General features: G+C 34.8%; 1 protein-coding gene across 1 annotated transcript in view; it reads left to right on the forward strand.

The window, feature by feature from the left end:
• metro (membrane palmitoylated protein 7-like protein metro) overlaps nt 1-7,787 on the forward strand; it is a 300,602-nt gene extending 292,815 nt beyond the window's left edge. Inside the window, exon 16 of the mRNA XM_090387397.1 lies at nt 7,605-7,787. Within this exon, the coding sequence (XP_090243523.1) occupies nt 7,605-7,787 (183 nt within the window). The remainder of the gene's footprint in view (nt 1-7,604) is intronic.
• Nucleotides 7,788-27,206: the final 19,419 nt, after the last annotated feature.

Genomic DNA, 27,206 nt, shown 5'->3' on the forward strand with positions numbered 1-27,206 from the left:
TTCATTATTGCTGAGGAAGGAGGTAGACACCTCCGAAAGCTTCAATAGTGTTTTTATCGCTTTTAAATTTATATTTTAATGCATTTTAACTTATTTATTTTATTTTATTTTAGTTGTCGACTAGTTTTTTTTAAATAATTAAATTTTTGTAAATATTATTTACAGTCTTTTGTATTATTTTATTTTATTATTAAATCAGTTTTAACCTGTTGGCGTAGCTGTTTAAATTTGTGGCATGAATAATCCCAACCTTAGAGGCCTTTTTGCAGATACACTCAAAAACTATGTTGATATTATTATTATTAGCCATATGGTGCAAGGAAGCCTGAGGCTTATGCACCAGCCAAAAAAAAATTTCTGAATTACCCTGAGAGAGAGAGAGAGAGAGAGAGAGAGAGAGAGAGTCAGAAGTAGAAGGGAATCACCAAGAAAGAGAAGAATGATGATATCCAGCTCAGGACCCTGGATGTGCCAAGCCCATACTCACCAGATATGAGCCCCTGGGGTTAAAAATTCCTACCCCTTTATTTCCAAATTGGAAATACAGCAGACTCTCGATTAACCGGGACACTTTAAGACTCCAAATTAAAAAAAAATAATAGTAATAATAAACAACCAGAAGTCAAAAAATTCAAGTAATAACTAGAATAGGTATAAACAGATATTTTGCAAGTCGTAAATAAGTGACAAGTGGCATTATAAGTTGTCATTGAGAGATTAGTGTACCTATTATCTTGCAGTCTTCACACCCGCCACTCAAAAAAAAAAAAAAAAAAAAAAGAGAGACCAAATGTTTAGTTTGTTTTAGTGCGTCTCGTCGATTGTTGTGTTCTGTTGCAGCGCAAAAGGACAAATTTTGTTTCGTTACTTATGTCAGAGAGGTCAGAATTTTTTTTTATAGTAAATTTTTTTTTGTTTAGAAATCGCAAAAATGATGGGCAAACACAAAAGAGTTTTTTTTCAATTAAACAAAAACTTGAAATTATTCAAAAGTTTGAAAACGCTGCATCTGTTAAATCTCTAAGGAATCATTATAATAAGAATTTATCAAAATGACCAAACATTAACAAGTATCGCACGGAATTCAGATTTGTCAATAATAATATAGTAGCAATGTGTTATTAGTCATTCCCGAGTTACGTAAAACTCGATGAAGTAAGAAGTCCTGGAACGTATCTCTTACGTATGTCGGGGACTTTTGTATTTTTGGATTAACCAGAAAATCGATTATCCAGGATTTGTGTTTTACCATCTATCACGGAAAATCGAGAATCTACTGTATGTACATAATGGAGTCAAACGTTTCATGGCATTTTCTTACCACTTCTTCAGTGACTGCATAGGTAGTAACTAAGGGTTATTATTATGGACTTCTTAAAATTTTTAGTAGAATTAAAAAGTTTTAGTAAATCAGATTTAGATCTAATATGAATAATTTTGTTTTAAGGTTAATTTTATACGTTAACGTATTTAATTAATACGTTAACACTTTCTAGATGCCTTTTGCAATATCGCTATCACAAAAGATCACTTCAGTCACAAGAACTTGTTGATTTATTTATGGATGAAACATATATATATATATATATATATATACACACACATACACTGTGGCTTACTTAATTTCATTATCAGGTGGTTTGGTCAACCAGAGTCTAAAGGATTAGCTTTATAGTCTCAATCTCCAGATTCACTTGTGCCCTGAGAGTATCATTTCTGCAGATATTGGGTTAATGGGAAATGATACATGTTTAAGGATGTGTGATAAAAATTAAATAAATATAAATAAAAATTATTTGAATTAAAATAGAACAGAATAAGACAAAATTAAATAAACTAAATTATATAATATAAATAATATTGTTGAAAACTTTACCAGTTAAGATCATCTGTTTCTAGGGCAGTTGGTAGGGATTGAACTAGATTGTAATTATTTCTTAGTTGGGGGGGGGGGGATAGTCGGAGAGTTGGTTGTGGTTAGAATGTTTAAACTTATTTTTAATTTGGGTTAGGACCCTATTCTTAAAGATGTGTATGTGGCCTGTTTTCAATCTGAATTCCTTTATTGTGGTTTATATTATTTGTGGCTCCTATTAAAAAGGCTTCTTTGTAGAGTCTTCGGTTATGGTATCTGTCTGCAGCCAGTGCTGATGTTTTGGAAAATGCCCATTTGTGGTTTTCTGACCATTTATGAAAAGTTGGATCTGAATTTTACTCTCCCTTTTTCGGTGTTCTTTTACTCTGTCTGTGATTTTTCTCTTGCCTTGCTCTATGTATGCTTTAGGACAATCTCTGCATTTTAGCCTGTTTATGGGGTTTTTAGTGGTAAAGATCTTGGAGAGGGAAGGAGTTCGAGATGGGGCTTTTTAATGTCTTTTATTGTTGTGGTTTTAGTATACTTGATAAAAATTTTGTTTTTTAGCTATTTGAGCTATTTCTTTGCTGATATGTGGTGTATATGGGGGGTGATGAATTGTTTATCTTCATCAGAAATATTGTTGGAGAATTTTTCAATTAGGTTTTTTTATGAGTTTATGTGGATAACCACAGTTATTGATGATGCATGTTATCTGAAGGATTTCATCCTTTGGAGCTTGGTCTTTGCAGAGGCAGCAGGCCCTTAGGACAAAGCCTTTCGGGACATCTATTTTTGTGTTTGAGAGGCGGGTTGATGAGAAACAGAGGATAGAACTTCTGTCAGTAGTTTTCTATAAATTCTTATAGTAATGGTGTTTTGGGTTCTGCTTACTAGTAGATCAAGAAATGCTAGTTTTTTTATCTTCTAATTCGATTTTGAATGAGTTGTGTGGATGTAGGCATGATATGTAGATGAAAGATGTTGAGTTCCTCAAATCCGTGGCCAAATCGTAAAGACATCATTAGTATTAGCATTAGTAGAGGCACACGATGCAAAAAAGCAAGCTTATGCAGCATCAGCCAAAAAAAAAAAAAAACACACTTCCACTTCACTCCTCCGTTTGTTCGAAATACCTGTCCAGCTGAGCCTTAAATTTATTTAGGCTATCAACTTCCACGACAAGGAATGGAAGTCTGTTCCACCAACCAACCACCCGCTGGATAAAAGCAAACTTCCGCACGTCCATCCTATATCTGTCTTTCCTTAATTTGAATTTATGCCCTTTCGGGTGATTATTCTGAGCAAGAGGAAGAATCCCATTGGCATTGAGCATGCTCAAACCATTCAAGGCCTTATACACCTCAATCAGATCACCTCGCAGGTGCCTAGTCTCCAAACACTGTAATCTGCAAAACTTAAGCCTTTCTTCATAAAAGCAACCCTTTGTTCCATTCCCTAATCTTGTTGCCCTTCTCTGTACTCGTTCCAACAGCTCTACATCCTTCTTAAAATGAGGCCTCCAGACCTGTATACAGTACTCAAGGTGTGGCCTGACCATCATCTTATATAAGGGGATAATCACCTCCTTATCCCTGCTAAAAAAATTCCTCTATATCATTTACAAGACACAATGAGCTACCCTTGCAGACCCTCTGCACTGCTCAGAAAACTTCATATCTGCCTGCACAATTACCCCCAGGTCCTTTTCATTCTCCACCACTGTCAGTGTAGTACCCACAATTGATACGTTACTCTGGGGCTACTGCTTTCCATATATAGTACTTTACATTTGTCAATGTTAAACTTCAGTTGCCACCTCTCAGCCCATCTGCTCAACTTTTCTAGATCCTGTTGCAGCAGCATACTGTCATTAGTGTCATTAACAACTCTGCCAACCTTCGTATTGTCTGCAAACTTGGATATTAAGCCTGATATACCATCATCTGATATACCAAACCTGATATACCAAAAGGCAAAACAGCGCAGAAAGAGGAACTGTAGGAAATTTTGGAATTGGTGAAAGAAATAAAAGAGGTGAAAGACTTGTGGAATTTGCAGAATCTCAAGGACTGTCAGTAATGAACACTTTTTTCAAGAAAAGGGTGAACAGAAAGTGGACATGGAAGAGTCCAAATGGATTAACAACTAATGAAATCGACTTCATCCTCACTAACAGAAGATATATTGTGAATGATGTTACCATCCTGAATAAGGTAAATGTTGGAAGTGATCACAGAATGATAAGATGTACACTTGATATAGATGTAGGAAAGGAAAGGAAAAAACTGACTCGAGTAAATAATACAAAGGTCTTTGAGATAACAGAGGAGGAGAAAAAGCAGTATGTACTGGAACTTAAGAACAAGTTTGAGCTTCTGCAGACTGCTCAGGACCAAGATATCGACGAGGAATAGTACAACTTTCTGAAAGTGATAAAGCCCAAGAAACCTATAGGGAAACAGAAATCCAAAGAAGAAAAAATTAGGCAAGAAACACTTGTCATGATGAACCGAAGACGACAAATGAAGAGCAAGAAAAACACTGACAGGGAGAAAATTGAGTATACTGAGTTATGCAAAGCCATTAGAAAGAGACTCAGAGAGGACATAAGAAAATTTAACACAAGAAAAGTGGAACAAGCATTAAGGGAAAATAAAGGATTTAAATCAGCAGCCATGAGCAGTAATACAGAAAGACAAATGATACTGAAACTGAAGAATAGCGATGGTGTACTTATAAACAGCAGAGAAGGCATAATTCAAATAGCAGAAGACTACTATAGAGATTTATACAAGGAGCGAGGGAATGATACCAGCAGTGGGGAAGATGGATCGCAAAGTAGCAACACATACGACATACCCGATATTCTTCCTGATAAGGTAGAACATGCATTGAAGAAAATGAAGAATCGGAAAGCCCCGGGGGAAGATGAAGTTACTGTAGAGTTGTTAAAATTGGGAGGAAGAGACATAACACAAAAACTGGCAAGGTTCTTCACAAAGTGCATTAGAAAAGGTGTGACGCCTAAGCAGTGGAATAATGCAATCATAGTTTTGCTGCATAAGAAAGGAGATAAATCAGAAATTGGAAATTATAGACCAATTAGCTTGTTATCCCAGATCTACAAGTTGTTCACAAGGGTCATTACTAACAGATTAGAAAGAATACTTGATGAGAATCAACCGAAAGAGCAAGCTGGCTTTAGGACAGGATTCTCAACTATGGATCACCTTCACATAATATCACAGCTAATGGAGAAAGCAAATGAATATAAAACACCATTATGCCTGGCATTTGTGGATTATGAAAAGGCATTTGACTCCATACAGCATAAGGCAATGTTTCGGGCACTGGAAAGACAAGGCATAGATACTCCATATATTATGATTTTGAAGAAAATATATGAAAGTGCTACCTCCTTTATTAGACTAGACAAAGACAGTAGCAAATTTAAAATCGAGAAAGGAGTTCGACAAGGAGACACAATATCTCCGAAGCTGTTTACTGCTGCCCTTGAGGAAGCTTTCAGAAGATTAGACTGGTCGCAGAAAGGAGTCAATGTGAACGGAGAGTACCTAAACCATTTACGATTTGCAGATGACATTGTGGTTATAAGCCATGATCCCAAAGAATTAGAGGAAAATCTTAATCAGTTATGCACAGTTAGTAAGGATTTTGGACTAAAGATGAACATGGCTAAAACAAAAGTAATGATGAACAAGTATGCCACGGAAAGGGAAATAATGATTGAAGGAGCAGTAATTGAAAAGGTGGAGTCATATACTTATCTGGGACAAGTTATTAGCTGTAATAATGATAAATGGCTGGAAGTCAAGAGAAGAATAAATTTTGGATGGATAACATTCAGGAAATATAGTCACATACTGAAGAGCAATATCCCAGTTTGTCTGAAACGTAAAATAATGAATCAATGTATACTCCCCACCATGACTTATGGAAGTGAAACTTGGGCACTCACCAAAAGAATGGAAGAGAAGCTGAGAACTACACAGCGAAGAATGGAACGAATTATATTGGGAATCAGACTGTTAGATAAGAAGAGAAACACATGGATTAGGCAGCAAACTCAAGTAAAGGACATTCTTATCAAAACTAAAGAACTAAAATGGTCTTGGGCAGGACACATAGCTCGAAGACATGATGACAGATGGACTAAGAAAATAACAGAATGGTACCCAAGAGGAGCTAGAAGAAAACCTGGAAGACAAAGGCGGAGATGGATAGATGAAATTCATGAGTTTTTGGGTAGTAAATGGATGGCCAGTGCTCAAAACAGAAGGAACTGGAAAGTTGCTGGAGAGGCCTTCATCCTGCAGTGGATTGAAAATGGCTGATGATGATGATGATGATGACCATCATCAATGTCATTTATAAATACAGAAAAGGACATCTATTTTTGGGTCATCTACTTTTGGGACATCTATTTTTGTTTTTGAGAGGCGGGTTGATGAGAAACAGAGGATAGAACTTCTGTCAGCAGGTTTCTATAAATTCTTATAGTAATGGTGTTTTTGGTTCTTCTTACTAGTAGATCAAGAAATGCTAGTTTTTTTATCTTCTAATTCAATTTTGAATGAGTTGTGTGGATGTAGGCTTGATATGTAGATGGAAGATGTTGAGTTCCTCAACTCTGTGGCCAAATCGTAAGGACATTATCTACATATCTAATCCATACTTTTGGTTTAAAGATAGCTTTTTCTATGGCCTTGTTTTCAAAGGAATTCATAGAAATATCTGCCAGTAGGGGAGAGGATGGATTGCCCATGCTTATACCTTGTTTTGTTAATATAGGCTATTTTTGAAGTGGAAGTAACCTTGTCCTATGGACAGATCTATTAAGTCAAGATTATCTGATATATCTAGGGGTTGTTGTGGGAAATTGGTGTGTATCTGGTTGCTTAGTATTTGATGTCTCTTCTAATGGAATATTAGTGAACATGTTATCAACACCAAAGGAGACTAGAAGATCTTTGTTATTGATCTTAGTGTTTTATAGCTAGTTGAATAAATATTGTGATTGATTTTTTTTTTTTTTTTTTTTTTTTTTATATATATAATTCTAGGGTTTGCAGTGGTATGATTGTTTTTACAAACCATTGGGCTTCATTTTGCCTTGGATGGATCTAATAGGAAAGTTAGTGTTGTGTGCTTTGATATTCTGAACAACGCCCTTAGACACTCATCCACTAAACCATCTGGTAATGAGATTTAGTAAACCACAGTGTATATATATATGTTTCACCCATAAATAAATCAACAAATTCTTGTAACCAAAGTGATCTTTTGTCAGAGTGATATTGCAAAGGCAGCTGGTAAGTGTTTACATATTATTGATATTATTGTTATTTACTATACCCAAATTCCATAATTTCATAATAATAACCCTTAGTTACTGTCTTTACAGTCAATAATCAAGAAATGGTAAGAAAGTACCACGAAACGTTTGACTCTATTATAAAAATATTTCCAATTTGGAAATAAACATAATACCAACGTAGGTTTTGAGTGCTTTCTTAGCTTCAAACAATGGATTTTTTTTTTTTTTTTTTTTTTGCAGATGCAGACATCTCTGCATCTGCTTACATCATTCAGCCGTTCTAATGCTAATATTAATTTCAAGCACCAGCTTGGTTGTAGGTTTGAATTTCAGCATATTATACATTATATGCATACAATAGACATATAAAGTGTATTAATCTATTTTGTGATTATTTTAAATTTTTAGGATGATGAATTTCATGAGATCATATATAGTGCCCATAAATTGGAATTCCTATATGGTCATATGTTTGATGCTGTTATTATCAATGATGATCTTTCTCAAGCCTTCCAGGAACTTCTTACTATAATAAAAAGAGTAGAAGTGATGCCTCAGTGGGTTCCTGCAAGTTGGGTGGCTTCTAGTTAGAAAAATGAAAGAAGAAAACTATATATTTTTATAGTTGTTGGTAGTAATTTGAGAATGAGCTGTTAACAGGCCAAAGAGAAGTATTTAGTGTTAATTTTATTCTTTGATTTATATTTTTGTATATTTGTAATCTGAAATTTGTTATTTGAAGTCTAAATAGCTAAAATATGGCCTTCGTAGAGTTATCTTTTGAAAGATAATGTAAGTTCTACTTTTACTAAAAAAGTAGAACTTACATTTTTTTTTATTTTTTTTTATTTAATAACTGCTCAAGAAGAATAGATGAGAATATCTCATTCAGTAACATAATAGCTTATCTTCCTGTTTGTTACACATGCTATCTCCACATTACTGATATTCTTCCGTTTGTGGTGTTTTACAGCTGTCACCCGTACACTTATAAGGTATAACTGTGATTTAAAATTTACACTTTGTATATAATATTCATTTTAGACAGTGTTAAAATTTAAATTGTCTTCCATTAAAAGTTAAAATTGGCAAAATGCATTTGATGATAAAATCTCAATAGGGTAATTATTGTGTTCATTTCATTGCTAAAATTTCAAGAGTAATCTGAGATTCAGTGACAGTCTATTCTTTCAACTCTGCAGTGATCTTTTCTTCTTATTTTTAATGCTGTAATTTTATAAGTTTTCTTGTAGAGTTGCCATCATTTTTATAAAGACTTCAAGTATAAAAAAAAATCTGACTCCTGAACAATTGTTAATTTACTTAACATGCTTTTAGAAGTTCAAGCTGATGCTCAAAGATCTAAGATCATTATTTTATTTAGCAGTCATACTGAATGTGCTAATAACAGTCACATAGCAGTCATTCAGTATGACTGCCATGTGAGTCTATAAGTATAGATCACCTTAGCAACTTGCACATTGTGGGTTATCACATTTATTTCTTTCCAAAAAAAAATATTTTTAGAGAATTGCTGAACTAACTTCCCAATTAAACCTATATTTTCTTAATAGAAACATTGTTTAAAAAAAAAAAGGGTGGAGGGATGCATTTATTAATTTTTAACATACTGCTATTTTAGTGTTTTTAAAAAGAAATGCTTAGCTAAATTTCTCCTTATTATTATTTTATTTATTATTTTTTTTATTATTATTATTTTTTTGGCTGGTGCATCATAAGCCATAGGCTTCCTTGCACCATGTGGCCATTGCTGATAGTAATACTAATACTATTCAATCCACTCAAAGGAAAATTGTTTGTAATATCAGATTGCAGAGGGCTAAGGAAGTTAGCATTGTACTTTGATATTCATGTAACTTTAGGCCGTATTCATATCCATTCAGGGCTTAATTTCTGAAAATATTAAAACTGTATATGTAAAATAATATGTACATAGTACAAAAGCACCATTTTGTACATAGTGAAAAGGCAAGCCAATTTAGCTTCAAATCAAACATCTCATATTGTAATTAGCCATGAGTTGTTTCAGTCTTCTACTTATCTGTTTTATTTGTAACATAAGCAAATATACAGTACTACTCTCCCTAAGGAGAAGAATATTGCTGCATATAAAATGATGATTTTGCATGGCATGTGCACTAGTGTTACAATAATAACACTATCTCAACTCCAAATAATTTACAGTTAATAAGCCTGAAGCTTATTAGCTCGAAATGATTTGAGGTTTGAACATCCATACTTTTAGCATTGCTCATATTGTGGAAATGTCATTGCTGCATTTCCGGGTTTGCTACTGATGGATTTCTAGCTGCCCACCAGTGAAGAAACAGTAATGCCTGAAATGGTCTTATGGGCAATGGCCATGCATTACAAATAAATAGCAATATACATCTTTCAACAGAGCAATGCTGTTTATTTGTAGTGCAAGACTGTGGTAACTCATTGATTTGCTTCACAGTCTGAGATGTATTCATACGTAACAAGCTGTGTTTACTCATTCATCATCATCATCATCATCATCATCATCAATATTATTATTATCATTTGCCATATGGTGCAAGGAAGCCTGAGGCTTATACTGCAACAGCCAAAAAAAATATTTCTGAATTACCGAGAGAGAGAGAGAAGGGAATCACCAAGAAAGAGAAGAATGATGAATTAATAAGAAGTAGGATACTTACTGAGGTCGAGTAGGTATATAATTGTAGAGACGGACACAGTTGAAGGTAATAAAAAATATAGTGTAAATCTGTTCTGAAGTATTTATGGTATATGATAGCGACCCAGTGTGTAAGAAATCGGAAGGTTAAGGAAATAATTAAAATAAAATAAATTATGCTGGCTACCCCGCGTATCGTCAGTTAGAAACTAAGTTAGATTAAATTAAATTACGACTATATAATAGGGGTAGGTGTTAAACACATGGAGTAATGCGTCCCAGGATAGAAAGAAGTAAAAAGCTTGCAAAGTAGCACTAAAAAATTTTTATTTTTTTAGTAGATAGTAATTACTAAAATATTTTTAGTAGCTCTAAAAAATCGCCGACCGGGTGGGTAAAGTGCCTGCCTGGCAACCCAAAGGTCGCAGGTTCGAATCCCGCCTCGGCCTTGGATCAAAGTACTGCAAAAACCTTGGGAGGTGCATTATGGCCACAGAAGCCGATGCGCCAACAACTACAAAAAAAAAAAAAAAAAAGCGCTAAAAAATCGCTAAACTTTGTTTAGCGCTACTTTGCAAGCTTTTTACTCCTTTCTATCCTGGGACGCATTACTCCATATGTTTAACACCTACCCCTATTATATATTCGTAATTTAATTTAATTTAATCTAACTTAGTTTCTGACGACATGCAGGGTAGCCAGCGTAATTTATTTTATTCTATTTTAATTTTGATTATTTCCTTAACCTTCTGATTTCTTACACACGAGGTCGCTATCATATACCATAAATTCTTCAGAACAGATTTACACTATATTTTTTATTACCTTCCACTGTGGTACAGTCATTCTCTACAATTATATACCTACTCGACCTCAGTAAGTATCCTACTTCTTATTAATCTTTGCATTCTGCCTCCATCGGGTCAGCCATGAAATATACGTATGCCATACCGCTTAAATTTAAAAAAAATATTAACCATGACCTTCAATACTGAATTCCCACGTGTTGCAGATACGTGTATTTCATGTCATAAACGAGGCTGTACTTCTTGCCGTTGTTTCATTTGATTTCGGCAGCTGGCCCCCAATGAAGGTGCTGAAATCACAGGACACGTGGCATTAAGTATTTCTAATTACTTATTATTAACATCTTTCTCTTCTTTGTTCTCTGCAATTACAATTTCTGTTATGTTAGCATTTTAACACTTTATACACTTCACTTATGTATCCATTATGGTCGTTGGAGATTCTTTCTGCTTAAATTTAGCACTGTCCAAGGTCCATAAACTCTTAATTATTAATATTTTATACCATTAAATTCTTTAAAAAGTTATATATTTTTTTTTTTTTTTCACAAATTTCCTTTTAATCTTTCTTTCTCTGAATTTAGAACATACAATATCATTCCAAATTAGTACCCATTCTATCTTTATAAGTTTTCATACTTTAGCATTAGCAAAGGCACATGATGCAAGAAAGCTTGTATAGCATCAGCAAAAAAAAAAAAAAAAAAACAAACCTTCTAATTTCACCCATCCACTCACTGTAAATGTTTGTCTAGTTCTGCCTTGAATCTATTTAAGCTATCAACTTCTATAACGGCAGATGGAAGTTTGTTCCAGCAATCAACCACACGCTGGCTAAAGGCAAACTCCTGCACATCTATCCTACAACTGTCTTTCCTCAATTCGAATTTATGCCCTCTCAGGTGATTATTCTGAGCAAGAGGAAAAATTCCCATCAACATTGAGTATGTTCAAACTATTCAAGGCTTTATACACCTCAACCAGATCACCTCGAAGGTGCCTAGTCTCCAGACACTGTAATTTGCAAAACTTCAGCATTTATTCATAAGAGCAACCCTTTGTTCTATTCACTAATCTTGTTGCCCTTCTCTGTACTCGTTTCAGCAGCTCTACATCCTTCTTAAAATGAGGCCTCCAGACCTGTATACAGTACTCAAGGTGTGGCCTGACCATTGTCTTATACAAGGGGATAATCACCTCCTTATCCCTGCTAGAAAAATTCCTGTATATCATTGACAAGACACCATGAGCTACTCTTGCAGACCATCTGCACTGCTCAGAAAACTTCATATCTGCCTGCACAATTATCCCCAGATCCTTTTCATTCTCTACCACTGTCAGTGTAGTACCACACAGTTGATACGTTACTCTGGGGTTACTGCTTCCCACATGCAGTACTTAGAGACGTAAGGACAATTGCTCAGATTTCTCCAAACTTTTTCATGGAATTTTCCCCAAAGATTAGGAACATAGGTTATCATTAGTGGATTGACACTAATAGAAGCCATATTGATGATTGTTAATATGGAAGGCTTCAAGATAGTCTAAGAGTTGGCAGTTGATAGTTTTTCATTTCTTTAGGAGTCAAGGAAAGTGCAATGAGATGGCAATTGGTAGGTAGAGGTTTCTCACCCTGTCTCTAGGAATTGGCTGGAAATGAACAAATTACCATGTGGAAAGACACAAAATCTTTTTTAATAACATCAGAATTGTGACAATAACATATATCACAATTGTAATATAATCACATATATTACAATCATTTTCATTTAAATAACAGATAATTCTGCATATTAATCTCTTATAAACTACTAATACAATTAATTAAAGACAATGCAGACTAACAACATATCGAAAATTATAAAAAGTGAACAAGAAATGAGAAATTTCTGCCAACTTGGCATTTTAACAGAGAGAAGGCAGAGGATATAGATGTGTTTGTTGTATATGCAGGGTCCAAATTAAGGCATGTGCTGAGGATACAATTCTAATACATGCTACAAACATAGGGGTATGTGGGATAATGTCTGATATATTTAATACCTGTTTTGAGTAATAGTAATAGAGGCATTGTAGGTGGTAGATGACTTTCATCAACTGGTGAAATACCACCACTTTGCTTATTGGAGGCTTGAAGTGGTGAAACCCATGTTTAGTCTCTAGAGCAAAGTTTCCGGAATCCCCCCCCCCATACTTCTCCTTCAACCCATGCACAGTACTAAGTACTAAAGGTTTTGATACCTTTCGTGTTTGGGGTTTTCATAAAAAAAAAAAAAAAAAAATGTGATGCAAGAAAGCAAGCATCAGCCAAAAAAAAAAAAAAAAATTCACACAACCATTCCCTTTAAACGTTTGTCCAGTTCCTCCTTGAATTTATTTAACCTATCAACTTCTACAACGACAGATGTAGAAGTTGAAATCTTTAACCAGTGACTCCATTATTTTACCCAGAACAGAAGTTAAACTAACTGGTCTGTAATTACTCGTGTCGCCCTTCGATCCCCCTTTGTGAATTGGGGATACATTTCCACATCTCAAGTCCGTTGGAACCTCCCCTGAGTCCAAGGATGCTTTCATAATTATGGCTAAGGGTTTGCTTAGTTCTTTTGCCACCTCCTTTAATATAATTGGATAGATCTCATCCACCCCAGTTGCCTTTCTTATGTTTAACTTCAACAATATCTCCTCCACTTTGCTCTCAGTTATTACAAAATCATTAAGTGCCCTGTTAACAATTTGATATAAACTTCTGGCATTTTCCTTCCTTAATAACTCATCATGTGTGAATGTAGATGCAAAATACTCAATCAGTTTGTTTGCTATCAGAGCAGGATCATCAACAGTCAAACCATCGATATCAAGTGGACCAATCAGATTCATCCCCTTCCTTTTAGAGTTTATATTAGTAAAGAAATCCTTGCTGTTTTTCTTTGCATCCTTTGCCAAAGATTTCAATTAATCTGCCTTCACTTGCCTATTCTCCTTTGTGACTTGATTACAGACTAGCTTATATCTGCCATAGGCTTCTGTGTCGCCTGATAATTTATATGCATCCATGCATTCTTCTCTGCCACGAGTGTCATTAGTTAATTTGATGACCATTTAGGCCTAAACCTTGAACAGTATTACTCAATAGGTATGAAAAGTCTAGTAGCATTCCACGATTAATTTCTTGAATGCGTCCCACTTAGAATTTGCTGTTGGTAACATTATACAGAATATAAAAACTGTCTGAGACCACTGTAGTCACCTTTACGGAAGCATAAACCCTTTCCTTTTTTTTTTTTTTTTTTTTTTATGTGAACCCCAAACACGAGAGGTATTAGAACCTATAGTACTTAGTACCGTGCTTGGGTTGGAGGTTGAGAAGACGAAAGAAGATATTTGTTGACATTGGACTTGAACTTCTGTAGATTGTAATTTTCAGGAAATACCTATGAAGGAAGGTTGTTCCAGAAAACGGCAGTTGAATGAATAAATGAGGAAGATGAAAAGTTGGTTCTGTGGGTTTGAAGTTGGACAGTAAATGGATGTTGGCTGGTGGCGGCACGTGTTCAGACTGTTTTGAAAGAGAGAGCGGGAATTATAGAAGCTAATTCAGAAGAACAGTGTCCATGGAAGTATCTGTAGAAGAGGCATGCAGCAGAAACAGTGCGTCTATGAGACAGCGAGTGGAGAGACTCTGTTAGAGATGAATCATTAATTAACCTAACTGCCCTCTTCTGAATGGAATCAAGAAGCCTGAGAGAGGTTTTGGGGGCACCACCCCAGATGTGGGAACAATATTCCATGGCAGGGCGGATTTGCGATTTATACAGAGTGAGCAGCTGTTTGGAAGAAAAGTAACGCCGAGAGCGAAAGAGAAAACCAAGTTTTTTAGATGCAGAGGAAGCAATATTTGTAATGTGCTTGTGCCAAGAGAGATTAGAAGTCAGGGTAATCCCCAAAAGAGATATATCCTTTTGCCTAGAAATTGGAGTGTCACTAAAGATAAGCATAGGAGCAGAAGAATCCTTTTTGCGAGATATAAGACAAGACTGAGTTTTAGAAGGGTTGAAATCAACTAAGTTGTCTTTGCCCCACTGGAGAATTACCTGAAGATCGGCATTTAAGGAATTGGTAGCAGATTTTCAAGAAGTTGAAGCTGATTGAGCAGGACAAGGTTTCTCAAAATGGAAAGTTGAATGCAAAGTGCTATCATCGGCAAAACTATGGATAGGATTTCCAGTCAATGGAAGAAGTTCATTGATATACAAGAGGAAAAGAGTGGGGGAAAGAACTGAACCTTGGGGGACACCGGCATTAGTGGAGAAGTTAGAAGACAGAGAGCCATCAACCATCACCCTCAGTGAGCGATCAGAGAGAAAACTGGATAACCAATTACTAAAAACAGTTGGCAAACCATAAGATGGAAGCTTGTTTAGAAGACCTTTATGCCAAACACGATCAAAAGCCTTTGAGATGTCAAGAGCAACTACTTGTGTTTCACCGAACCTTTCCATTGAATTAGTCCATAAATGGGTAACATAAGCCAGAATATCAGCAGTGGATCGACACTGACGGAATCCATACTGGTGATCGTTGATCAGACGGAAGGTTTCTAGGTAGTTTAAGAGTTGGCGGTTAATTGATTTCTCCATTACTTTAGAAAGAGTAGAAGTAATTGCAATGGGACGATAATTGGATGGGAGGGATTTGTCACCCTTTTTAGGAACTGGCTGGATATGAGCAAATTTCCAAGCAAAATGAAAAACACCTTTAGAATAAGAAAGTGAAAAAAGGCGGCAAAGAATAGGAGTAAGTTCAGGAGCACAGGTTTTGAGAACAAGTGGAGAAATACCATCAGGACCTGGAGCTTTCTTAGCATCGAGATTCATCAAAATCCTTCTGATATCCTTTTGACGGAAGACCACAGGAGGCATTGAATGGAGTGTGTTGGGAATGGTGGGAGGTGTTTTACCAAGATCATTAATACATGAGCTGGAAGAAAAATGGGATGCTAGCAGGTCAGCTTTATCCTTGGCTGAAGTGACAACAGAACCATCTGGTTTGGACAGAGGTGGGAGCAGAGATGGGCAAAAGTTGCGGCCAATAGCTTTGGCAAGAGACCAGAATGCCCGGCTACCATTAGGGCAAGAAGCAAGTTTTCTACTCTTAGCCTGTTCAAACTCTAGTTTGGACTGATTAATAACTGCTTTACAATTGTTGCTAGCTTTGGCGTAGGCAGAAAATGAAACTGAAGAATTAGAAACAAGCCAATTACGATATGCAACATTCTTCTCTTGGACAGCCTTAGCACATTTATTGGAAAACCAAGGTTTAGATAAAGGACGAGATTTTAAAGTGGAGTGTGGGATAAAGGATTCCATTCCTGCAAGAATAATTTCACTGACACGATCTGAGCAAACGTTGACATCAGAACTTTTGAAACAGTAATCCGACCAAGGAAAAGAAGAAAAGAAGTCTCGCAGGTCATCCCATTTTGCATTCTTGTAATGCCAAACAACACGAGGTTGGGAATAGCCTTGAGATAAAGGTTCCATTGGAGAAGAGACAATCACCAAGTTGTGATCTGAAGTGCCTAAAGGACCTCTCACTTCGACCGTGTACTTAGAAGGGTTGTTTGTGAGAAAAAGATCAAGTGTATTGGCTGTATGATTAGGATTGTCCAGTATTCTTGTAGGTAAATGAACAATCTGTGCTAGGTCATTAGTAATTGCAAAAGCCTCAGCATCTCGACCTGCTGGGTCGGTGTGACTAGAAAACGGAAGCCAGCTGGGGTTGTGAACATTAAAATCACCAAGGAAAATTACCTCACTGTTAGGAGAGTTGGACTGGAGAAAGTCAAGTTGCAACGAGAGGAAGTCAAAGAGCACCAAGTGATTAGTCGAGTTGGGAGAACAGTAGAGACAACAGATGAATTTGACACAATGAGGTAGAGAGATTTTAAGCCAGAGAAGATCAAAGAGAGGAGATTCCAAATTGCCAAGTCTCTGACAGGGAATATCAGAACGGACATATGCACAAGTACCACCTTTGAGGCGAAAGGAATCATACAGCGAATAATTTGGGCATCTGAGATGAGCAGTAGTTGAATCAAATGATAACTGAGATTCTGTCAGAAAAAGTACATGAGGTTTGGCAGACTGCAAGTGGAAATGGACATCGTTGAGATTAGAATTGAGACCACGTATATTTGTGAAATGAATTAGGAAGTCCTTGGGAGGTTTAGATCTTTTTGCAGATAAGCTTGCTCTATTAGTTTGACAATTCATGGTGTATTCAATAGTAAGAAAAAGTGGGTGGGACATGCTGTATGAAGTAATGAAATTTTTGGATATGGCGTACATGTGGTAAGAATATACCCAGATCCTTGACATAACGTGGCCTCGACAATGCTCCCCGCATACACACTACTCGGACTCCCTCCAGTCACTATCTGGCAGAGTAGAGGTAGCAAGATTATACACTAGCTGATCCGGAAGCCTCCTAGAGAGTTACCAATAGGTCCGCTCCGGTGTACTAACTAGCGGCCGGCCTGCGAAAACCGTTTTAGAGCTGTACCCTCAAAATGTAAGGAATATTGGATCTCACCACGACGTTCATCATAACCTCAAAAGTCATCAATCATACTGCATGATGGAAGAGATAGGGAAGGGTTGACCGGAACTTAGCTCTAGAGACTAAACATGGGTTCCACCACTTCAAGCCTCCAACAATAAGCAAAGTGGTCGTATTTCACCGGTTGATGAGAGTCATCTTACCCCTGATGGTAATTATATCTTTAAGTAAATTCCACATCAATACACTGTGATCACTGCCACCTAGTAGTTCCTTTATCTGCAAATTCTTAATACACGAATGATCACTGCTGATAACCAGATCAAGAGTATTACCTTCTCTGGTTACCTCTCGAACATGCTGCTGCAGAAAAAAATCATCCAATAAATCCACAAAAGTCTTGCAAGCGCGCGAGTGACCAACTCACAAGTTCCAGTATCAAAACTATTTCATACAAAATGAAACTGGAAGCCAGGTGTGTGTGTGTGTGCGTGCGTGCGCGCGCACGCGTGCATGCGCAAACCCACAGATTTATATATATATATAAGCTAAGACAGTAATCTGGGGTCCTTATCTCTGGGGGTTGGGAATTTACTTAAGCCAACGAAACAACGTTTAAAAAAAAAAAATCTTTAATTTGGGTAAATTTTAAGTAAATTAGTTGAAAATCACTAATCCTACTGTTTAATATGTTTATTACCTGCTTGATACATCCACACATCAAAAAAATTTTAATTCATCTGGATAAAAAATCACCTGACTTAAAAATAAACAAAAAAACAGATATTTCTCTAAAGCAACTATCAGCAGGGACTGAGGCCAGAATTAGTCTTACAAAATTGACATTATTAAATATTTTCTACTTATTTTTATGTGCAACCTAGAGTGATATGCAACAAAATTATTTAAAATCAATAATCCTCATATAGGAATAAACCTGTGTATTATGGTATCTCAGACACCTGAAAAATCCTTCCATTGCGAACAATCTCCAAACTTCCAGGCCTCCTCCAGATATCTTTTATTGGCTGCTGTCTCTGAACTTCATAAAAGCATTTAGCACTTGTACTACTGCCTCTGCTGAAATATTTCCAGGAAGTATTTTCCTTATCACAACTGCAATGCCCATACCATTCATTGTAACACATCGTAATGTGTTGTACTTGCATCAGCTTCAACTCCTACAGCGTGAATTAATCTCCACAGAAATTTGTCCATCATATTTAATGCATCGCTAGTAATACCATACAGTGAAAATTACTTTTTAAGTAAGTTCCGAAGGAAATAATCAAATTTTTCTGGTTTTTTTTTTTTTTTTTTTTGGTTTTAGGGATTCTGCCGGACAGTGACCATCTTGGAGCCATAAGATCTCTCAAAAGCACCAGTGGTGTGAGAGAATGCAAAAAGTTGACATACAATAGGAATTTACCTAGAGTTTTAGACCAAATGGAGAAATACCATTGGGATCTGATGACTCTTTTCATCAAAATTGATTTTTCTAATGTCGCTGTGGGAAAGCTGAGGGTAACGTTGAATGAAGTGTATTCGCTAAGGTAGAACGAGATTTTCCAAGACATCAGTTCAAGAGAGTTAGAAGAAAAGTAAGATACTAATCAGCTTTATTTTGAGGCAGTTGGTTCAACAGACACTGTCAGGGTTTAAAAAGCAGTGGAGGTATGGATGGACAGAAATTGCAGCCAGTAGCATGGCAAAAGACCAGAGAATGACTACCATTTGGACAAGATGCAAGTTTCCTACCCATAGCCTTTTCAGAATTGAGTTTAATTTATTAATTATTTGTTTACGACTGTTGCAAGATTTAGCACATGCAGGAAATGAAGATGAAGATTTGGATACAAAACAATTGCAGTATGCTGTGTTGTTTTCCTGAACAACCTTAGCACATTTTTTGGAAAAACCCTGGTTTAGATAAAGGCAATAATTTAGACTGGAATGAGCTATAAAGGGTTTCATCTCTACAAGAATAATTTCACTGACATGATCTGAGAAAACATTACTGTCAGTAGATTTAAAACAGTAGTCTAGTCAAAGAAAAAAATCATGCAGATCATCTCGTTTTGCATTCTTTTGCCAAACAACACAAAGGATGATAATGGCCATGGAGAAGAGGCCACCACTTGTCCTTGCAGCCGCTGATAAAATGAAGTGATAAGAATATACCATGAAATATTTAATTCCCATCTGTATGCAATTTCCAACTGGAAATAAACAGATATTGTGACATAGGTTGAAGTGCTCTATTCTTCTTTTTTACAAATTTTACATTACCTATGCACCATGCCGCATAAGCAGCATCTAAACTCATTCCACTTAACCTATGGGTAAATGCAGACACCCGTTAAAGAAGAAAAAGGGAAAGTTTAGGGGACACCACAGTATCCCCATTTGGAAATTTTTCAGTGCAAATCACTTTCTACTACTGGTTCCTGTACTGTCAGCCCTATTATGTCATCTGGTTCATGGGTGATGATGTCTAGAGTATTCTTTTCCCTAGTGCTTTCCCTAACATGTTGATACAAATAACAATCATCTAGTTGATTTAAAAATTTTGTCCCCCATGTGGAGTTTCCTTTCCATTTTCTCCAATCAGTTAGAGGCAAATTAAAATCACCCATAATATGACATTGATGCTTACTTGCCCATTCCATTTGCATGTAGAGGCTCTCATCATAATCTTCATAATCACCTGGCCTGTATATTACTCCCACTCTCATATTATACCTTTGCTTCCAACTATCTCACACCATATAGATTCTATACTAGCATGCAAAACATCTGAATCCGGCGAAGCTTTCATCTCGCTCTGGCTGCTTTTGATAAAAAGCATGACCCCACCACCCCTTCTATCTTCCCTATCCTTCATAAATACATTATACATACTGTACTGAAACTCATCATCCTCTATCTCCAGGTGGCACCACGTTTCCATAATCCCTATTATGTCAGTATTACTTGTCATTTTCTCATTTCTCAACCTAATTCACTCATTAGGTTCAGTATATAGCATCTGGTGTGCATAAACTGTTTCAAATCTATACCCACAAAATGTAAGGAATATTGAGTCTTTCCATGATGCCCCTTATAACCTCAAAAGGCCTGACTCATACTGCATGATTGGAGAGATGTTGGAGGCTTGCTCTGGAAATCAAAAACAGTGTTTGCCATTTCAAGCCTCCATTAAACAAGGTGGTAGTGCACCAGATGATTAAGTCATATACTGCCTAGTCTCACAAAGGGTCAACAATTCTTCCGATGGTGTGGATTGCAAACCTCATCCCCTGCTTACCTTGATTCACACCTGGGTGATCATCTCCAGCATAGTATTTTTATGCCCTGCACAATAGGATATACCCAGGGTTCCTAATAGTTCTACCACCATGAAGAAGCAAACAAAGGATTTGGTTATCATATAATGACTGGACCTTGCAGAAGTTCAGTGCACTTGACTGAAGTGGAACTGAGTAATAACCCCATCAATGTTTTAAACTTCCAAGAGGCAGTTTTAGCTATCTCACTGGAAGGATTTCTACAGCAAACCTTAGGGACCAAAGTTGGTGGTAGTTAAAAGTTAGGGTATTCTTGAATCAGATTAAGTAAGATATTTTGAGGTTGCTCTCTTACATAGAGTTATACTGTTCATTATTCAATGACATTTATATATCATATAAGGACATCAGTCATTCATACACATAAGAAGTAAATGAGATGTTGTTGCTTTAGATTAACAGTAGAGATTTAATGATAATTTATAAAATAAAAATGGTAACAGGTTACAATTCATTAAATGAGAAATTCTCATTTACTTATGCCAAATAAAACTTTGACTAGTTTTGCTAAGAGAGAACTATTTTAAATATAAGGAATGGATGCTTTATAATCTTAGCTTTTGTATTAGTAAAATTAGTGTGCAGTTAATTGTTTTAAAATGTTTGTACAGTATTAGCACAGTAAAACTTCATCAGTTTGATATTGATGATTTTGACAAATCATAACCAAAACATCACATGTAATTATTAAACATCGTCACTTGAGTGTATCTTAGTATAAATTCATTCTGTTGAAGTTTAATTTATTTACTTATTTCATTTCACTTAAGACTATGTTAAAATGTATATGAGGTACATTTTTTAATATATTTGTTTATCTATTGTTTTCTGATTGTCAACCTTGTCTTTACTGTATAGAAGATTACAATTATACTTAATAATTTGACTTATATTATTTATTTTTATATTTTTTTTGCCTTGGAAATTCATGTTTAATCACATGAACCATATAAGTTGACTCCTCTCTTTTTACACTCATCATTCATATCTTACATAGTAGCAATTACAATAAAAGTTGCATTAAGAATCACTGTCTTCTTTTTAATTCAATTATTTCTGCCTTTTCTTTTAAGTCTACATTGTGACATTTTATCACACTATACAATAAACTTTGAAGAAAGCAGTAAGCATGTACAGCACTTATTATGTAGGTCACAAAACCAAAGCTTGCAGGCATAAGTGATGACATGTTATTGATACTATATGGGTACATGATTTGCGGTTCACTTTACGCTGATTCGATATAACACTGTTCTTATATTATAACCCATATCTTACTATAACACTGTCACAACTCACTATAACATTCTTTTATCAGTGTACAGATCAAATTTTTGATGCTGACTTGAGAAATTTTCTCCCACACTAATTTAATTGCAGTACAGTGACTTGTTACTTAGTTCCGAGACCAACATTTTAAAAAATTATCAAGTATATTGCTTGTAATATTTGCGTTATATGCATTTATCCGGAGTTTTGTCATCACTCAGTACAGTGTTAGACATCGTCCTTAACGGACAGTTTACTTGAACATTATATCATAATTAATGGAGCACAATTACATTTTCGAAGAGTTAATAATGTCGGATAAGAATGAAAAAGCAACATCTGGACATGGTACAAAGACTACAAAGGTAAGAAAAAGACTGAATTTGAAAATTAAATTAGATGTTTTGAAGCAAATCGGTTCTGGTCAACGACAAGTGGATGTGTGCAATAATTTAGGATGGGCAGGTTTAACTGTAAGAACAATTATAAAAAATAAAAGAATTAATTTTAGCAGCAGGAAAGACAACTGTTCCACTGCAAGCAACTAAATTGGCTAGGCCAGCTATTATGATTGGAATGGAGAGACTTCTAAATAATTTTATTGAAGATAATATCCAGTGCAGAATTCCATTAAGTTAAATATTATTAAAGAAAAAGCAATTAACCTATATTCTGAGATAATCTGAAGAAAGCTCACCTCAAAAAAAAAAAAAAAAAATGTGGAACCATTTAAAGCTAGTAAGGTCTGGTTCGATAGATTTAAAATCCAGAGAGAAGTCACAAGTGCAGATCAAGGAGGAGCAGAAACTTTCAAAAAAGAACTTGTTAAAATTATTGAAGGTGAGTGTTATACTTCTCAACAAGTTTTTAACATAGATGAAACAGGACTTTTTGGAAACGAATGCCTAAAAGAAGGTTCATATCGAAAGAAATAAAAAAACATGCCAGGCTTCAAAGCAGCAAAGGATCAGTTGACTTTATTGTTGGATGCTAATACTGCAGGGGATTTTAAATTAAAACCACTTTTAGTTTACCAGGAAGAGAACCAAAGTACAACCCAAAATCGACCAAAGATACGAAAACTTGACAGCCCAGGGCCATCAGATTAATAAATTCATGATTTTAATTGGTATTTTAAGTTTAATTTTGATACGTAATGTAGTTACTTATCACATAGTTATATACATAGAATATTTTATATGTACAAATTTTTGAATATTAAATATTTTGACCGACATTTGTGCATCTTTTGACTACTGTTTATTATTGATTAGAAAATATCCTATGGCATAGACTAGCATAGAAAATATCCTATGGCATAGACTCACAAATACATACGTTACCTTATGGGAATACAGCACTCACTTAGCGCTCTGTTTTTCTGGAATGAATTATCAGCGTTAAGCGGTGGTCACCTGTACTTAGAGGCTTTAGGCATTCCTTGTTGCCCATTTAATACTGTACTACAAATTGATGTCTTTGTAAGCAGTGCATCAATATAAAAAAGCACATTTACTATAAAAAATTGACAATCTCAAAAGAGATTGTCAATTTACTTTTCAAAAACTCCAAAAGTAAACCTGATAACATAATTCTCCGTGAATTCCATAAAGTATTTTCATCTGATGAAGTTAAACAAATTCTTGGGTTTTATAAAATGAGAACAATGCATTCTCATTTTATAATTCTCATTTGTATACATTGGACAACATTTTTAGTGTTTACCAAAGGTCAGTTTGTATGTTAGAATATATGCTGTGTCTTTGGTATGAAACAAGCAATTCCTGATGGTGTTATACATTTTCAGGAAAAACAGAATTAAGAATTTATTATTGAGTTTTAGAAATTTATTTAATTCATTGGAAGATTTTCTACATGCTTTCTTTTTTTAAAACTATGCATGTCAGTGGTGAAGGGGAGAGCACTTCCAGTTGTATTAGATCTTAAATTAGTAGCAGCTATGCACTGTTATGAGTAAAACCACATATATTTAATGATTATTATACAAGAGAAAAGTGATACATTACTCATGTTTTAACCGATGCAGTTGTTTGATGTTTGTCTGGTAACTGTTGACATAAACTGTTTAGATGTCTGTCAACAAGATATATATATATATATATATATGTGTGTATGTATATATATACAAGTACATTGCCGTTTTCTCAAATAACTGTTTTTTTTTTTTTTTTTGATGGATTAAGCTTTAAGCTCATTTATCTCTTGTTTCCAACATAAGTGAGATTGAAGGCCAGGTTTTTGTTATAATCAAATAACAAATTTCTTTAACTTATAGATCATGAACTTATGTTAAATACAGAAGAAAATTTGTAATATAACTATGTAGTTACTCTGTGTCATTCCGTGAAAACTGTAAATATGTAGAAATATGTAGGAATTTTATTATTTTTATGATTTTAATAGTGTCAATTTCCACTATATTTAATTTGTATCTGTGTTTTAAATTAGTATTGAATATTTATGTGCCAGGGCTTCCCAACCTTTATCACATTTTTTTTTGCAAACTCAGAAGTCAAATTCATTCTATTTGCAACCACACTGATCAAATTTCAGCAGTCTCCCTGCATTGGAAGTGGTCGGCAGGGAAGGGTTTAACTTAAAAACTAGAAACAGTACTTGAATTAGTGCAACACTTGTGCCTTTTCCTCATAACGCAAACAGTTATTTTTTTGAGCATACTGTTGATTTCTGTTCTGATCAGAAATTCAAGGACAAATATCATTCTGGCTTATAATATATTTGTATTCCAGTCTGACACTGAAAACCAGAAATCGCCTTCCTTTTAAACAATGGTTCTTTGTGTCCTATATGAAATGTCACTTTCTCCTCCTGTTTTATACCATGCAAACAAAAATATAGGAGTAATGAAGCTTTTCGTACATATTAACATGCCAGTTGCCCAGAGTATTGTATTGCTTCTTTTAACCCCAGATTTATTCGTGACCCATGGTTGGGAAGCTCTGCTCTACAGCATTCCTTAATTATTTTTTACTTGTATTTAATGTACTAAACTTCAATCTGTTGTCTTAAAACTATAAATAATTACTTAACTTGACAACATAAGTGATAAAAATTTTGTTTTAATAAAAATATTAAGCATTATTTTTATATAATTAATAGGTACCTTCAGAAAGAGAGCTTTCACATTTCTGTGCATTGCTTAATGATTTTTATCCTTTTAGAAATATGCTGTATTTCTAAATATCATACTGTAAGAAGAATTTAAATTAATAAAGCCTAACAGGTTAAGATTCCACAGGTGAACTTGTGCTCTGAGAATTGCTAAGTTAATTTCACTCGAATTGGCCAGTTATTATGGCCGCTGCTGGGCGTTAACTATTATACTAACACTACTTTGTGTATTTCAACCAGAAGAGTGAAATACATTCTAGTAGCTACCAGAACATATTATACATAGTTATGCAGCATATTTCTGTTGTATTTGGTTGAATAATTTTTCTCATTTATATATAGATTTTGATATTTTATTGGGTTTTATTTTAATGTGTTACATGCCTGTAACACATTCATTAAAAAAATTGTTTCAGTTGCTTGTAGCAGGTTAAGAACACTGCTACAAGCAACTTAAAGATATTACTGTAAAGCAACCAAAATTGCTTTAGATAAGTGGTATTAAATATCGTTTGTTATGTAGTCAATGTTAGTTTTGTATTTGGAGCACTGAACTTAGTTTGTCTTTAAACAAAAGATATGCTTCTACTGGGGCACTCTAGCTGATAAAAATTTATTTTGAAGTGAATAATAGGTACTTATTTTTTTATAGTTGATTAGGTAGATGAAACTGATATTTTAAAAGTTATCTGTGAACTATAAGATATGGACAAAAATTTGTTCTTGTATCCCTTCATCTAAACTGAACATTGTTATGATAACTTCCCTGCAACAGCTTTTCTTTTCCTGTGATATTTATTGAAAAACTTGTCATTACATAGCAGTTTTATGTAGTATTGTATGTGTGCAAAAGGGAACTTTTCAAAAATCATTTAAAAAATGATTTTGGAATCTTTTGATACCTTTAACATATCCTCCATGTCAATAACTTGTCATTACTACTGAAAGGGTGTGCTTTTTATTATGGTATTTCCCTTATCACTTTAATGTCGCCTTAAGTCATAGCCATAGTATAGGACTCGGATTGTTAATTATTAGAGTATTTCATTCAGTATATAAAATCCTTGATATTAATGAAGTTACATTTGAAATGCTGAAAATTTCTTTAAACTGTAACTGGCTTTAATTATTAACTCTAAACATTTTAATCATATGCAGGTGGAAATTAAATACTTACATGTGGCTTATTTAAAATCAAAAGAAAAAGTCACCCCCCCCACAACTTATTTCTTACACATTAATGCGCTAATTATGTAGCTCCTGGTGATATTTTAAGAGGATTAGCATTTCTTAAATATGTAGGTTATTAAGAAAGTTAAAATGGCTACATTCCCCTTATGAATTCTTTGACTTTATAATCTCTTTCAAAAATATGCACAATATTATTTTAATAAAATTGTGGAACTGAAAGATTTGTTCATTAAATAAAGAAATGCCTGTTAATGAGCAGTTTCATTTAGAATTGAAAGGTAATGGAAAGAGATAACAAAATAGTCACTAAATGCGAATATACACACGATCATACATGAAAAAAAAAAAGAAAAAAAAAAAATCAATAAAAAAAAATTGAAGTTGTGGAAGTGGAAAATAATGCATGTAGAATATTGTGACTACATAGGGTACATATTTATAAATAAAATATACAGCCACTCCCTCATTTATGTAACGGTTGCGTTCCGCGCAACTCTACATGAGTCGGAATTTCCCTAAATGCTTATGCAGCACTCCCAAATTTGATTGAAGCAAAAAAGAAATGTTCGACAAACATGTAAATAGAATTATTTATTCAATTTTTTTATCTCATGCACTGGAAAAATTATAAAATTTGAAAATTATAAAATTGCAAAAAGAGAGAGAGTCAGTAAGTTTTATCTTTCGAGCATTGTTGCCAGAATTAACTCTCCAGCTAATAAGCATGCCACTGCAGAAGTTGAGTGCTGTGGAGATTTAGAAGGGGCTTTTTCCAACACATCACAAAATTTGTCTGCAGCTGCAGAATTGGCACTGGCAACTTCAGCGCATACTTTAATGTTTTGGAAACCAGCATGATGCTTGGACCTATTAAAGACCTATTAAACCACCCGTTGCTTGCCACGAACTTGGCTTGGGGTTCCTTAGTATCTTCATAAATACTTGCTTTTGCTTGAATGGCCATTGGACTCAGAGGCACTTGCTTCTGAATCTGATTTTCCAT

The sequence above is a fragment of the Mastigoproctus giganteus genome, chromosome 13 (assembly GCF_048544385.1).
Source record: "Mastigoproctus giganteus isolate SK-2022 chromosome 13, ASM4854438v1, whole genome shotgun sequence".
Classification (NCBI taxonomy): domain Eukaryota; kingdom Metazoa; phylum Arthropoda; class Arachnida; order Uropygi; family Thelyphonidae; genus Mastigoproctus; species Mastigoproctus giganteus.